The sequence below is a fragment of the Heteronotia binoei genome, chromosome 14 (genome assembly GCF_032191835.1).
Source record: "Heteronotia binoei isolate CCM8104 ecotype False Entrance Well chromosome 14, APGP_CSIRO_Hbin_v1, whole genome shotgun sequence".
NCBI lineage: Eukaryota > Metazoa > Chordata > Lepidosauria > Squamata > Gekkonidae > Heteronotia > Heteronotia binoei.
Genome location: NC_083236.1, coordinates 15,011,512 through 15,025,989, shown reverse-complemented (window position 1 = coordinate 15,025,989; position 14,478 = coordinate 15,011,512). Strand labels below are relative to the sequence as shown.

The 14,478-nt window shown below is 47.4% G+C and overlaps 1 protein-coding gene across 1 annotated transcript; it reads left to right on the top strand.

Annotated features, from left to right (window-relative positions):
* The first annotated feature begins 471 nt into the window (after positions 1–471).
* On the top strand, positions 472–8,267 carry WDR55 (WD repeat domain 55). The gene is made up of 8 exons (XM_060254343.1): positions 472–521; positions 2,470–2,618; positions 4,263–4,363; positions 4,903–4,990; positions 5,160–5,339; positions 6,150–6,249; positions 6,468–6,637; positions 7,452–8,267. The coding sequence occupies exons 1-8, from the start codon at positions 504–506 to the stop codon at positions 7,771–7,773; spliced, it is 1,128 nt and encodes a 375-aa protein (XP_060110326.1). The 5' UTR covers positions 472–503; the 3' UTR covers positions 7,774–8,267.
* Positions 8,268–14,478: the final 6,211 nt, after the last annotated feature.

The window sequence follows — 14,478 nt, the reverse complement described above, 5'->3', positions numbered from 1 at the left end:
GAAGCGGGGGGAGGGCCTCCAAACCGCGGGATCCCCTGCCCCCACCTGGGGATTGGCTCCCCTAGGGTGCCGGTGAGTTCCGCAAAGGCGTCTCCTTGCCTGCGAAGACACCTTCCAGCCAGCTTGCGCTGGAGTCAACTCTTGAAAGGTTTGCAACTCCCCCCAGGGGTTGGCCTGGATTTCGGCGGCAAAGCCTAAGCGGAGCGTTCGACTTCCAGGAGGAAGGAAGCGGGAAAAGCGGAATCCCCGAGAGAGACCCCCACCAAAAGGGCCAAGCAGCCCCGACGGGACTCGAACCATCAAGTGATCGGCATTGCTGTTGATCGAAGGAACCACTAGGCTAGGCCGACGCGAGCGAATGTTTTCGCCGGACGGTAACACAGTTCACTATGCAGGGAGGGAATACGCCAGCCAACGAGGATTCTTCTATCCAATCAGCTTCTTTTGCAGAATTCCCTTCGCGCGCCACGCTTGTTTCACTGCGCAGGCGTCTCTCGGGGAAGATGGCGGCGCCCATGCAGGTGGGTTCCCCCGGCCGTCTCTTAGCAACCAAACCGTTTCCTTGACTGGATTTCGGACAGCTGCTTTGTGCCTTCTTTCCTCCCTCGGCGGGGAAGGGCCGCCGGCTGCTGGGATGGAGGAGGCCGCTTGTTCGGCTCCCTTGCCGCTGGGGGAGGCCGAAGCTCCCCTCCCCGCCGCCAGCAACCTTGGGAATGGGAAGGAGCGGCGGCGGGATCATCAGGGCGGGGGAGAAAACGCACTTTCGCTCCGTCCCCGACGCTGCAGGGGCTCCGCCTACCCCCCCCCCCCCGCTCCGAGACCAGACCTCTGGGTGGAAAGTGCCTGGAGAGCTGGGGGTGGAGCCGAGTGAGGAGTGGGTGGGGCCTCAGCACAGAACCAGACTTTCCCCCAACAGTTTTGTGGCTTGGGGCCCTGCCCCTCAGAAGAAGAATCTGCAGTGATTCTCTCTCTCATTTACTTGTTGGTTGGTTGGTTTGTTCATTTGCATTTATGAATCGCCTAATCCCCACAACTGTGGGGCTCTAGGCAGTGTAGAACGTTATAAAAACAATAGAACCATAACACCAGATCATTGCATGTAATAAAAAGGTAAAGGTAGCCCCCTGTGCAAGCCCCAGTTGTTTCCGACTCTGGGGTGACGTTGCTTTCACAACGTTTTCACGGCAGACTTTTGACGGGGTGATTTGCCATTGCCTTCCCCAGTCTTTTACACTTTCCCGCCAGCAAGCTGGGGACTCATTTGACCGACCTTGGAAGGATGGAAGGCTGAGTCAATCTGAGCCAGCCGCCTGAACCCAGCTTTCGCTGGTCGTGAGCAGAGGGCTCCAACTGCAGTACTGCAGCTTTACCACTCTGCGCTACGGGGCTCCTATTTGCATTTAAATACATTATATATTATACGCATGTAATACATTAATTTAAAATCAAGTGGCAGAATTTGCAGTGCCCTCCCATTTACAGCCTGTGGGTCCCTCGTGAAAGTGGGGGAGACGAATTTGGTCAGTCAAAGAGCAAGGGAAGGGTGCCAACCATGATGTAAGCCATTGCTGCCCTCAGCCAAACACTAGGCGGGACATCTCTGCCTTGCAGGCCCTGCGGAACTGCGTAAGATCCCACAGGGTCCTGATGTTATTTGGCAGAGAGTTCCGCCAGGTTGGGGCCAGGATCGAAAAGGCCCTGGCAGAGGACATCTGGATATCTCTTAGGGCCAGAGATCCCCAACAAGTTGTTATCTGAGGAGTGGAACACTCCTGGGACAGTACTGGAGGAGGTGGTCCCACAGATACATTGGTCCAAGGCTGCTCAAGGCCTTGAAGGTCAAAACCAAAACCTTTCTAACTCATGCTGCTTAACTCATTAGTTTTAAGCAAATTACTAAAACATGAAGAACTAGACCACATCTGAACAGCTGTGGAAATCTGTCACCAGTGCATAAAGTTTATGCACTCACAGAGAGAGGATTGGAATAGAAAAGAAGCAAGGGTAGCTCTGAAATCAAGCAACAGCATTTGCGAGCTCTAATGTAGCCAGCTAGTCTACGCATTCTTGCCTATCTGTGGGGCTTTCTTGATGTTTGGTGGATGGTGTGGACTAAATCCACCTGTGTGCCTGAATCTGGAAAAAGATGATAAATGAGTGGTAAAAAGTCTGCTGGCCTATTCAAACATGCAACTCAGGAAGGGCTGTTGGAGATGTGACGCAGTTCATTAACTTTTAACTATCCCCTCACTCACAATTAAAAAAAATGGTTTGGGGGTGGGTTTCCAACATCTGATAGAACAGTCAAAGAACAAAGAGATGTTTTAAGTAACGTGTGCATGAGCGAGCCATACATGTGGTTCTATCAAATGGTGCTGGGCTGTGATCAGAAAGATGGTGATTTGCAAGGGATGGGTAGGGCCCTGGCAGAGGTTTGATACTTTTTGTTTCTCTGCCCATGCCAATCAGGCACATTTAGATGAGGAGGAAGCAGGACATGAGCCGAGGCTTCGAGATACCCCCGAAGACATTTCCCTTGACGCAGCGGCAAACACCATTGCCTTTCACCCTAGCCGGGATATCATAGCTGCAGGAGATGTGGATGGTGATGTCTATGCGTAAGTACAGCGGCTCTGGGAGAAATGTGGGCTGCACGAAGAGAGAAGTCCTTGTCCTGGGGGATATGGAGGGGCAGCAGCAGTGGGACCTCTTCTCAGTGGTCCAGCACAGTTTGAAAGTGGTGAAATAGACGCTTTTCATTCAATTTTTGAGCCTTCGTTATGGAACAACTGAAGAATTTTTGGTGTGGCTTTCTAAGACTGACAGCTTCAGATTTCCCAAACAAGGAGTGGTGCTACGGAAGCAGATGTGTGGGGAGATCCTGTCAGCCCTGTTAGCTGAAGAAAAAGAATTACAGCTAAAGCTCTGCATCCAGAGGGCAACACAGGAAGTACATTGTTGCAAATACAGGCTTCTTTCTACTTGCAAGGTTTCGGTTCTGGTTAAGAGCAGAGCAGCTAGGAGGGAGCCGCTGCCAGTCTGAGTAGACAATACTGACTTTGATGGACCGAGGGTCTGATTCAGTAGAAGGCAGCTTCATATGTTAAGGCAATATATGTTAAGGGATCAGGCCAAGGGTTCACCTCTAATCCAGCATTCAGTTTCCAGCCTTGGCCAGTACAGAAGCCTCTGGGAGCTCTCAAGCCCGTAGCTGTCATGGTTGCAGCATTTTCAGAGTCTTTTAACACATGATTGTACAGACGTCTGTCCTCATCTCTCGCATTCGTGGCACATTATTAGGATGGATTTTGTGAGTACATGTGTCTGTGTGTGCAGGGTTGTTCTTCCTTGTTTTTTAAATCCCTCCTCCAAGATTACTACCTTCTTACGCCTTCTGTTTGTCCCAAATTATTTTAGAGATTTTTATAATTGACTCAGTTAAATGCACAGCTCACTTGTTATGAGCGATAGATGAATGAGAACCCCTTTGGGGGAGTGTTTGTGCGAGTATTCTTTAAGGAACGTTGTTATTGCTGGCTTCTCTCACATTTTAAACCATTGGCAAATTATTGTAAATATGCTGAGGAACAAGTGATGAAGTTTTTATTGGCTGACAGTTATGAATCCGTCTCACGCAAGGCTGCTAGGTATTGTTATCTGGTAATTAAAAAGCGTAGATCGTACTGTAAATTGAGTTATTAGTGAAGGATTAGTTCGGTCCGGAATTTTAGGGAATTATGGCTGTAACTGTCTATTGCCATGTTCTTATACGTTATTATCTTATATTATTTTGTATGCTGGTCTTATGACTGTTTTTAATAAACTTTGCTTTGCTATTGCTGGTGCACATTTTCTTGGCATGCCTTTTGTGTGAGACTACTAGGAATCATTTGGATATCATTTCCTTTTTATCTTACTGTAAAATAATCTCAGTCCTATTTTCTGATAGATCTCCAAATATTACTGTTGCTGTTAGTTTTTTTTAATAGTTTGGGCATGAAGTCTTGGTGATATTTATCAGAGGAGGGCACATGATTGCTCAGTATACTGGATCAAAAGAGCTTTAACCAGATGAAGGGAAAGGAATATTATTACACATCTCAGACTCAAAGGTGCTTCCAACTGTATCCCCGCTTCTTCGCCGAACCCTTGTTAGGTCTGATGCTTCCTGTGGCTTTTCAACAGGTTTTCTACTTCACCTTGAAGGATTCCCCCCCCCCGCCCCATTACTTTACACTTTCCCTCTTCTTTTTGAATTTCAGGTATTCCTTTTCATGTCTGGAAGGTGGGAACAAAGAGCTTTGGTCCTCTGGGCATCATCTGAAATCCTGCCGGGAAGTGTCCTTTTCTCATGATGGAGAAAGTGAGTGTTTCTCTCTTCTGGGCTTTGTGGTTAATGATTGAGGGGTCCTGGAGTTGGATTCCAGTGAAAGAGTAGCTTCCAGTCACTGCTTCTGGGTAGCATTGTCTAGGGTGCCAAACAGTCTAGGTCTGGCCCTGGACAGCTCCCACACCTTCCAAGGGTCCGAGAGAGGCTCCTACTACTTCCCGCAGAGCATGGAGGAAAGGCAAGCTTGTGGCTGCGTCGTGTCTTGGCATGTGAGATGTGCCAACCTGACCTGCAGGGAATGGCTCCATCATGGGTCACTTCACTGTCACTGCCGAAGATGAAGCAGAGTCTGCCGGGTGCCTTCCAGGGAGCCCTCTTTGGCCACAACTCCAGGCAGACCAAGATTTGCTTCTTCTCTGTGTCACAGATCTTAAGAACTGGTGGGGCCTGAGCGCTCAGGAGCAGTGCTCAGGGATGCATTCCAGTATTGCCGGTTCCACAAGATATGAGCAAGTACTCCCTAGTGAGGGCTGCTTTTATACATCTGCTATTTCCTCGGCCATATTTTCCAGAGCTCTTCACGGTATCCAAGGACAAATGCATTCATATCCTGAATGTGGAGGAGGGCCGTCTGGTGACACGCTTTCCCAAGGCACACAGGTAAGCATTTGGGGCTGTTTCCCGTGTTCCTTTCCTTTGTAACCCTTGGGCTTGGGTGGGGGGTGGAGTGGGGTCCATAGCATTGCCCAGTGACACCAAAACACACACACACTCTAGAGTGACATGGCTAGTGCTGGATTTGCTGCTAGGTCTTTCGGGCTTTCCACAGCTCTGCCTTGAACAGTCTGCTGGTGATAGATGAGCACTTGTTTGCCACGGGAGACGACAATGGGGAGTTGAAAGTGTGGGACCTGCGCAAGGGCACCTCCATCATGGAGATGAAGCAGCATGAAGAGTACATCAGCGACATGGTCCTGGATGGGAACAAGAAGCTGCTGCTGACAACCAGGTATTGCTGCCTTCTGCTTTTAGCCATGTGGAGGGGTGGGATTGGGGTAAAGAACAGCGAGATTTTAGAAAAGAACGAAAGTCCAGAAGCACCTCGAAGACTAACGAATCTTGTGGCAGGGAATGAGCTTTTGTGAGTCACTGCTAACCAAACAATGGGCACATCCACAAACCTATTGCCCTTTCACCACACCCCCTCCAGCCTAGAAATAGCAGCTCTCCAGCAGCCCTGGCCTCACCCAATGCACAGCAGCCAAGAAGGTCAGAGCGCCTGCTCCGACTGCAACGCCACTGAGGATGTTCTCCGTAGCCGAGAACGAACCGTCTGGAAGAAAAACTTTCTCCAGTATTATTTATTTATTTATTTATTTGGGATTTATATCCCGCCCTTCCCACAAGTGGCTCAGGGCGGCCACTTCCCACAAGTGGCTCAGTAGAACATGGCACTTGAGCCCAAAAGAGTCTACAAGCCCTAATCACTGCTAACTTCTTCAGCGGTTTTGACTGTGTCTTCTTCAGCGGTTTTGACTGTGTCTTCTCACTTTAAAGCAGACTCATGCGTTCTTCACCATCAATTCAAATTTCACGAGAGCTGGTGCTACAGGCCAGGCTGAACATTTGATGATCCACAGTTCCTTTGAACACTGTGAGATCCACAGTTCCTTTCTGGCCTTGTTCTTCTTTCTGTGCTCCAACCGTCATCCTGTTACTCATAAACAGAGGAATATACCTGGGAAGAAAACATTCTGTAACGCTTGCAACAACTTTGAGCTGGGGTTGACGGTGTCCTGTGCCTTTCTTTTCCTTGCAGCGGTGATGGGACCATGGGGGTCTTCAACATCCGAAGGCGGCGCTTTGAGCTGCTCTCTGAACCTCAGAATGGAGATCTGACAGCCATCTCTTTGGTGAAGGTCGGTCTGCCACTCAGTGGTCCTGAAGAAGAGGCTTGCCTCCGGCTCGGCCATGTTCTTTTCTGGGGGTGGGTGGATTTGAGAGTCCCTGTTGTGTTCCTCCGTAGTAAAACGTACCTGCTGATTCTGGTTTGCTTTCGACCCGACTAAAAGGGACATGGGCCTTAGGCTGGATACTCTGTCTCTCCTTCACGCTTCTGCTTTGTCTCCTTGCTCAGAGAGGAAAGAAAGTAGTTTGCGGCTCCAGCGAGGGGACTCTTTACCTCTTCAACTGGAATGGGTTCGGTGCTACCAGCGACCGGTTTGCCTTGAAAGCAGAATCCGTTGACTGCCTGGTCCCCGTTACAGACAGCATTGTGTGCACAGGCTCCACTGATGGCATCATCAGGTGAGAGTGGATCCGTTTGCTGAGTGGGGCATGGAAGGGAGCCCAGCAGGGGGACAGAGACCCACCATCCCATCCTCTGCCCCCTTCATCTTGCCTCCTCCACTGCAGTGACTGGCAAGGTAGACTGAGCTGACCTGGAAAAAGCAGCCGTAGGGAGGAGTGGTAGCAGGGGCTGCCACCCAGATCGCAAGCTGGGCAACTGGCCCGAGGGTGCCCCCAGCCACACCAGCTCTGCAGGTTGGGCTGAGCCGCTCCTTCCTCCTTGGCTGTGGCTCAGAAGTCGAGCAGCTGCTTGGCATGCAGAAGGTCCCCAGCATAAGGCAGTAGGTGATGTGAAAGACCTCTGTCGCTGCTGCGGAGAGCTGCTACCAATCTGAGTAGTCAGTACTGACCTTTGGTGGATCAGGGGTCTGACTCACTTTAAAGCAGACTCGTGCGTTCTTCACCATCAATTCAAATTTCACGAGAGCTGGTGCTACAGGCCAGGCTGAACATTTGATGCTGGTGCTGGGAATGAAGTTGAAGGAATCGAGCCCAACCATTTTAATTGATTGCTGAGTTTCTCACCCCCTTTTCTGGCTGCATTCTTATCCCTATTGCTGCTGTGAAATATACAGTGTTGAAGGTTTTCTTTGTCTGACATGAGCTTATCCCTGCAGCAGTGGCAGAAGCCTTCCCAATCATTTTCCAGAATGAATTGGGGTGTCTAGCTCGATTCCACTGGCAACCCTGTGCACACACGTGTGACCTTCCTGAAGAAATGGGGCTGAATTGCAGTGGCCTTCCGTTAATGCAGTTTCTTTCCCTCTCCCAGGGCCGTGAACATCTTGCCCAATCGGGTGATAGGCAGCGTCGGGCAGCACGTAGGAGAACCCATCGAGCAGCTGGCCAAGTCTCCCAAGAGCCCCTTCTTGGCCAGCTGTGGCCATGACCAGAAGGTGAAGTTCTGGGACATTTCCTCACTCGGCTCCATGGTTGTGGAGGACTACAGGAAAAAGAAGAAAAGTGGTCAGCTGAAATCCTTGAGCAGCAAAGCGGTTGGTACTGGGGAGGATTTCTTCGCAGGTCTGAGAGAAGACGTCGCAGGCCCAGAGGAGAAGGAAGAGGACCAGAGCGATGACACAGACAGTGACTGAGAAGTCAGATATTTTTGGGGGGCTCATTCCTCACAAGAGAAACTTGTAGGGTGATTGCCAAGGGAACCTGAAAAGGCAGCAGCCCCTGCCTCCTCCCAGGCATAGCTGCTGGTTGCTTTCCTGAACTGCCTTTAAATCACCACGTGCTTCTGGAGTGTCTTCTTGAGAGAAGTACGGTGGAGGTGGCTGAGGGGCTCTGACAACCTGGAAAGAAAATCCCTTCTCTCTGTGCTGTCAGGAGAGGACGTTCTCTTTGGAGGAGGGACAGAGAAGCTGCTGTTCCTGATTGGATTAATAGTTGTCTTCCTGAGCTATTTAAGAACCATGTGGTCATTCTGTGTATATGGACTGGCTTCCATGCTGCAAAGCAGAATTAGGTATACGGGGTTTTTTTATAATCACATAATGTGGACAGGTTAGAATGCTGGAGGCTCTTTGTTGAAAACAACTTGATAAAAGTCTGTGTGGCTCATCCATTAAAACCAAGACATTGATAACTGAGTGGCTTTTCCTTCTTCATAGATACTTGGCAAGCAGCAGTTCTTTCCTGCTACTCAAGACAGTTAAGGCGACCTCCTTCGTCGTGTCTCCTGTTTGTGGGATGGGGTTACTAAAGAACACCCCGTCCTGCTCATGAACCTCGTTACGGTGTGACTTGATTCAGATTGCTTCTTAGGCCTCTGAGGACAGTGTAACTCCTTCCTAGGTAGAACAGTGGACATTTTGCTAGGCACTGCCAAACCTGTTTCTTTATATTGATTCGTGCCGTAGGTAGGTGGATTTGCAAGGCTACGTTGTCACCCTCCACAGGCCAAGGAGTGTGGAAAGGGCTGCCATTCGATAAAAAGCTAGGTGTTCTGCTATAGAAACTAATGTATGTAACCCACCCTGAGCCTGTCCTGTCCTGTGGGAAGGGCAGGCTAAAAATCGAATTAAATAAATTAAATAAACTGCACATCATGCCCTGCTAGCCTTTCCATTTCCTCTGCCCTGGGCTTCTTTGGGGCCTTGCAGAGCCTGCTGCTTCTCTTCATGATGTTCTCTTCAGCAGGGAGTTGCTAGTTGGCCTGATTCTCCTGCCCCTGCTGGTCACACTTAATACTCTCCTCCCTCTGCTAAGTTCTACAAGCTGGTGGCACTCTCTTGCTTCTAAAACGCCAGGGCTTTTCTTGAGCAGGAACACAGTTCCGGCTGGCCTGGTGTCAGGGGGTGTGGCTTAATATGCAAATGAGCTCCCGGGGCGCAGAGTGGTAAAGCAGCAGTACCGCAGTACTGTGGTCTGAACTCTCTGCTCACGACCTGAGTTCAGTTCCGGCGGAAGCTGGGTTCAGGTAGCCGGCTCCAGGTTGACTCAGCCTTCTATCCTTCCGAGGTCGGTAAAACGAGTACCCAGCTTGCTGGGGGGGTGGGGGAGTGTAAAAGACTGGGGAATGCAATGGTAAACCACCCCGTAAAAAGTCTGCCGTGAAAGCAACGTCACCCCAGAGTCGGAAACGATTGGTGCTTGCACAGGGGACCTTTCTTTTCCTTTCCTTGCTGTATCTTAGTCTGAACTCAAACCTCTGTACCCCACTGGCATTTGTGGGATGGTTGCTGCTGAATAGGTGAGTCATGCTAGTCAGGTGGTATCAAGTTGCCCAAAACAGCCCTGGCTATAGCCCATCCCCATCCCCCTTTCTTGACAGACACTAGGGCTGACAATACTGTTGTGGGTGCCTAGCAATGACCACAGAGGACATTTAAAGCTACAGGCATGGCTTCTATTATTTATAAGGTGTTTTGATTCATCAATGTATTCTTTTTCAGATTTCATATTTTTTCCCCTTGGGGCTTTTCTCAGCTTTGTAGAAAGACCTGTCTTGTGCGCCCATGGGTCTGCTTTCCAGATTCAAGCATCCAGACTTGGCTATGCTGAGATTTAGATATATTGATGATATTTCACTGTTCGTTCAAGACAGACCGCTTCATCTGTTCACGTGGAACGAGAGGACCCACTGCAATTTTTGCAAACCGAGCAATCCAAAGGTGGCTTGCAGACACACATTCCGCATAGCAGAGGATCACTAATGAACTCCGTGGCCAGAGGCAAAAATTTATCACTCCAAGAACACAACAGTTAACTTGTTGGGTGAAAGTGTTGGGTGGTTGTTAGTTTTCACCTGTGATGGGCGTGGCCCTTTTACTTTATTACAAGGGATCTACACCCCAGACAGAGCCATATCCTGACATTCCAACAGACCCAATTAACACTGAAGTCGCGGCTCTGCTACTTGCCATGCGGTTGGTTTAGCATTCCCATTAACTAAAAATGCCTACCTCGCAAGCACTGCGTTTTCATATTGCTCTGTTTTGCAAGTGAGGAAGTAGGACTCAGGTCTCAATAATTTGCAAGCCCAAAGCAGCCACTTGTCCATTAAGCAGGAGCTAGCTCAGAAATTAAGGACAGACTACTTCCATGTGCGATGCCTTGCTTGAGTTCCAGAACACATTTTATCTAGACGGAGTCCATAGCCCCGGGGGCTTCAAACTTGTAAAAAGGCAAAATGCAAAAGCTTCCCAAAGGGAAAAAAAGTTCCAAAACGTAGAACTTCATTAGGGCATTCTGCGCAGACTCGGAGGAAGGCAGCCGCTTGTCTCTTCGCTCCTACTAACGCTAAGTTGTTTTAATCTTTTAACTTTTATCTTGCCTTGACAGAAGGAATTGTTTTTAAATAATCTTATCCTATCACCTCACTTTTGATATTTGGTGCCTCTGTTTTGTCTTTCCCAAGCTCTGGTTGTTTAATTAGTCAATAAGCCTCTGCTTTCGTTTTCCTAATCAGAAGCTGCTGCAGCTAACGACCTACAGCTGAAGTTTTATAAAGTTTTATAAAGTTTTACATAGTCTTAGCCTGTCTCTCAAAGACAGGGTTTTGGTTTTTTTTGTTTTTGTTTTTTAGAATCTTTTAATTTGAACTGAAGGTTGAAATTAAGTCAACTCCTGCAAAGCAACAAGGCGGAGTGCAGTCGGCTACAGAGTTGGCTCTGACAAATTTGGCTTTTAAAGATATTTTACGATATTCTTAGCAGATGTTGTGGCTTTTATCTGTAAGTTTTAAGACATTAGTTGTTTGGTATTTGTTTTATTTATTTATTTTTTTATTCATTTTTATCAGGACAGGGCTAATTGCCACCCAACAGAACCCTCTTAATGGCATCAGGCAAGCGGCCAAGAGAAGTGGAGGAGGAATCTGCTTCTTTGCCACTTTGCAAACAGTTCAGGATAGAGGACTTTTTTACCTTAAACAATAAGTCCAAATCTGCTCTGCCGTCATTTGCTATTGAAACATCGAATCGCTTCTCCCCTTTAGAAGACGAGGTAGAGCCTGCTGAAAAGGAGGAACCGACTAATGAATTGACTAATGAGTCTGATCACGAGGATGGCGTTGACTCTCAACTCCTATCTGGGGTGGGGGCTTTAAAGGTGCAGCAGAGTCAGCATGATAATGAAGAAAGATCCATGTCTTCTGACAAACTTGCCCCAATTACCCTTATTGCAAGCACAGTGGATTGTATCTTTAAAAAGTTAAAGAGTTTAGAAGACCAAATTCTTGACCTTTCTTTAGAACTAAAGAGACTATCAGTGTCAATGGATAAAGTCTACTTAGCCCAGCTGGATGATACCTCTATTGGTGCTCTAGCCCCTTTAAAGCGATGTCCGTCTGCAACTCAGGAGGTTGATCCCCGGAGCTCCTTTACGGAGTCTAAGGTCAGCGTGGGCCTTAAAAGGAACGTGCAGCAATTGGTTCTACAGCCCAATAAGGTTTGCATCACTGTTTGTCCTTATGGCAGGAAGACCCCATGCTGGAGAAGTAAACTTTTAGCTAAATCCCATCTCTGTGAACTTCTTCATCTGAACTATCACAAAATTGACTTGATTACCATTGAATCTCTTAATGATCAGTCTCAAATGCAGAGGATTCTGCTTACCTTTCAATCCTCCAACATTCCTTCACTAATTTTGAGGCGAAAGAATTACCTATGGTCAAAGGGGGTTTTCCCTGTTCGATCTTTTATTAACTCTCAAACTAATGCTCTGCTGCCTAACCTGTCCGCAGGGGTCAGGACACGAAGTAATCCCCATCTCTTGAAGAACGCATCATCTTCAGCGGCAAAATATAAGGCTGCAATGTGTCTTAAGGTATCCAGATCTGGTCAGTCCCAAGCAAACCCCGAGTTGCATAATGAGTCATCAGTGCAGCCCTCTATGGATGTGACGCATAGTCCCCTTAATGTTTCATTAGAAGATGACCTTTTGCAGTCATTTGGGAGTCTTCCAGCAAAAGATCAACAGGCGATACTCATAAGACTTGAAGGTACTAAGCTGCAGCTGCAAAGGTCTTTAGAGCCGGGGAAATCAGTTCCTTCAATCAACCTAGATCCTGCAGGCAACCCCCTGCCCCCTTGTCCCCCATCAGCTGACTTAATTGATCTGTCTATGGAACTCTCTCTAACTGGCTCAAGGGCACCCCAACATAATGGTTGTATTTTCACTGATGACTCCAGGGTTCTAGAAAGGATATCCATTATCGATTGACTACCAGCTAGGGAAGCCACAAGGAAGATCCACATCATCTCCTGGAACATTGCTGGGTGGAAGAGTAAAGCGAATGACTCAGATTTTTTGGACTTTTTGAAATCCTTTGATTGTGTCTTCCTTCAGGAAACATGGGCAGAAGACAGTTTTAGACTGACGGATTTTAAAGTTTTTAATCTCCCCGCTTATAGATCTCACTCTAAAGGTCGCAGTAAAGCAGGCATGGCTGCTTTGGTGAAATCCAGCTTACCATTTAAGGTGATCCTCTTGGATCCTTGCCCGCCAATTGCCCAGGCTTTATTGCTGTCCTCCCCAGCACTGACCCTAATCATGATTAATGTTTATTTAGCCCCTTCTAATGGTGAGCTGGAGTTTGATGCTGTCTGGGAGAAATTTTCTGACTATGTGACGTCTTTGTCTAGGAAATTCCATACTGCTCAGCTCATGATTTTTGGTGATTTTAATGCTCGGATAGGCAGTAACAATCAGAAATGGATCTCTCATTTTGGCTTTGAAGCGGTTGAATCCCCTCCACTACAACTATGTTTACCCCGTTGTTCTAAAGATACTTTAACCAATAAGGCGGGTCTTAGATTAATTGAATTCTGCATAGCGCACAATGTTATAATATTTAATGGTCTCTCCAAATTTCCAGCTGCAAATGACTTTACTTTTTTTTCCACAAGGGGTTGCAGTGTGATAGATTTTTGTGTGGGCTCATCCAACCTTCTGTCATCTATCGATAACTTTTACATCGATCCGCGCACAGAAAGTGACCACCTGCCCCTAACTCTATCCCTACGATTGGATCTGGAGGTTAATATGGTATCACCTTCCCAATCCATGAAGGCCCCTGAGAATGTTCTAAAAAAAATCAAGTGGTCCCCGGCCCTAGAAAGGGAGTTTTCTTCCCTCTTTGGCTCTGAAGCGCTATGCAGATTAAGGGATTCAATCATTAATTCCAATTCAGATGATTCAATCCTTTCAGGATTTTCATTATTAATTGATTATTGTAGTGCCAAAGCTAAACCGGTGATCTTGTCTAGGTCTAGTTTCTCCAGCTGGTTCGATACAGATTGTTTAGCTTGGAAACAAGAACTGAGAGCTCATTTTAAAGAGGCTTGTCACTCCAAAGACCAATCAAAAATTAAGGCCTACATTGCTTACAAGACAGCCTACCTGGAGCTTACTACATCCAAAAAGAAAGCTTTCTTTCAGAATAAATGGGACCAACTTTACCACTCGATAAAATCTAACGATAATAAGGCCTTCTGGAGAATCATTTCAGGTAATCTAAAAAACAATTCTGTTACTGACCCAAATATCTCTGAGCAAACATGGGTTGATTACTTCTCTAACATTTTTGCTGCCCCATGTGTATCCCCTCCCATCTTAGCAAACCCCTCAGTTACTGATATGCCGGTCTGGCCTCCAGTAACTCTAGAGGAAATCAGTGAGTTATTGAAGGATTTAAAAGCGGGTAAAGCACCTGGCCCTGATGGCCTTCCCGCTGAGGTATTCACAAAGTTTGCCGATTGGTGGCTCTTGCCCCTTGCAAAATTGTTCTCTTTTATCGATCTGCATGGCTCCATCCCTGACTCTTGGCTTGACTCTATAATTATCCCAATATACAAAAAGGGGGGGTTGGAGTTACCAGAAAACTTCCGCCCCATTAGTTTATTATCTATAGTGGGCAAATTGTATGCAAAACATTTAGAACTCCGATTAACTGACTGGATGCGCCTAGGCAACATCATAGGTCCTGAACAGATTGGCTTCTCCAAAGGCAGATCTGCTATGGATCACTGCTGCACTCTGGCCTTCCTTGCTGAAAAATATATGCATACCGGGTCAAAAAAATTATATGCTGCCTTCATCGATTTGAAGGGTGCTTTTGATTCAATAGATAGAGCCCAACTATGGATCAAGCTAGGTTACCTGGGAATGGACCCTCGTTTGCTGTTTCTCTTGAGGAAACTTCATTCTAATACCTTTTGCCAAGTGAAATTTTCTTCTAGCGGTGACTTGACTAGTAAAATCCCAGTGTTAAAGGGGGTAAAACAAGGTTGTGTGCTGGCCCCACATCTTTTTAATTTATTTTTAACTGACCTGGCACAATTTTTGACCCC

What these genes read in the sequence shown, in the direction of transcription:
- WDR55 (XM_060254343.1), top strand. An exon ending in GTGGATGGTGATGTCTATGC is followed by an intron (nt 2,619 to 4,262) that starts GTAAGTACAGCG and finishes TTTGAATTTCAG; the next exon opens with GTATTCCTTTTCATGTCTGG. An exon ending in CTTTTCTCATGATGGAGAAA is followed by an intron (nt 4,364 to 4,902) that starts GTGAGTGTTTCT and finishes CATATTTTCCAG; the next exon opens with AGCTCTTCACGGTATCCAAG.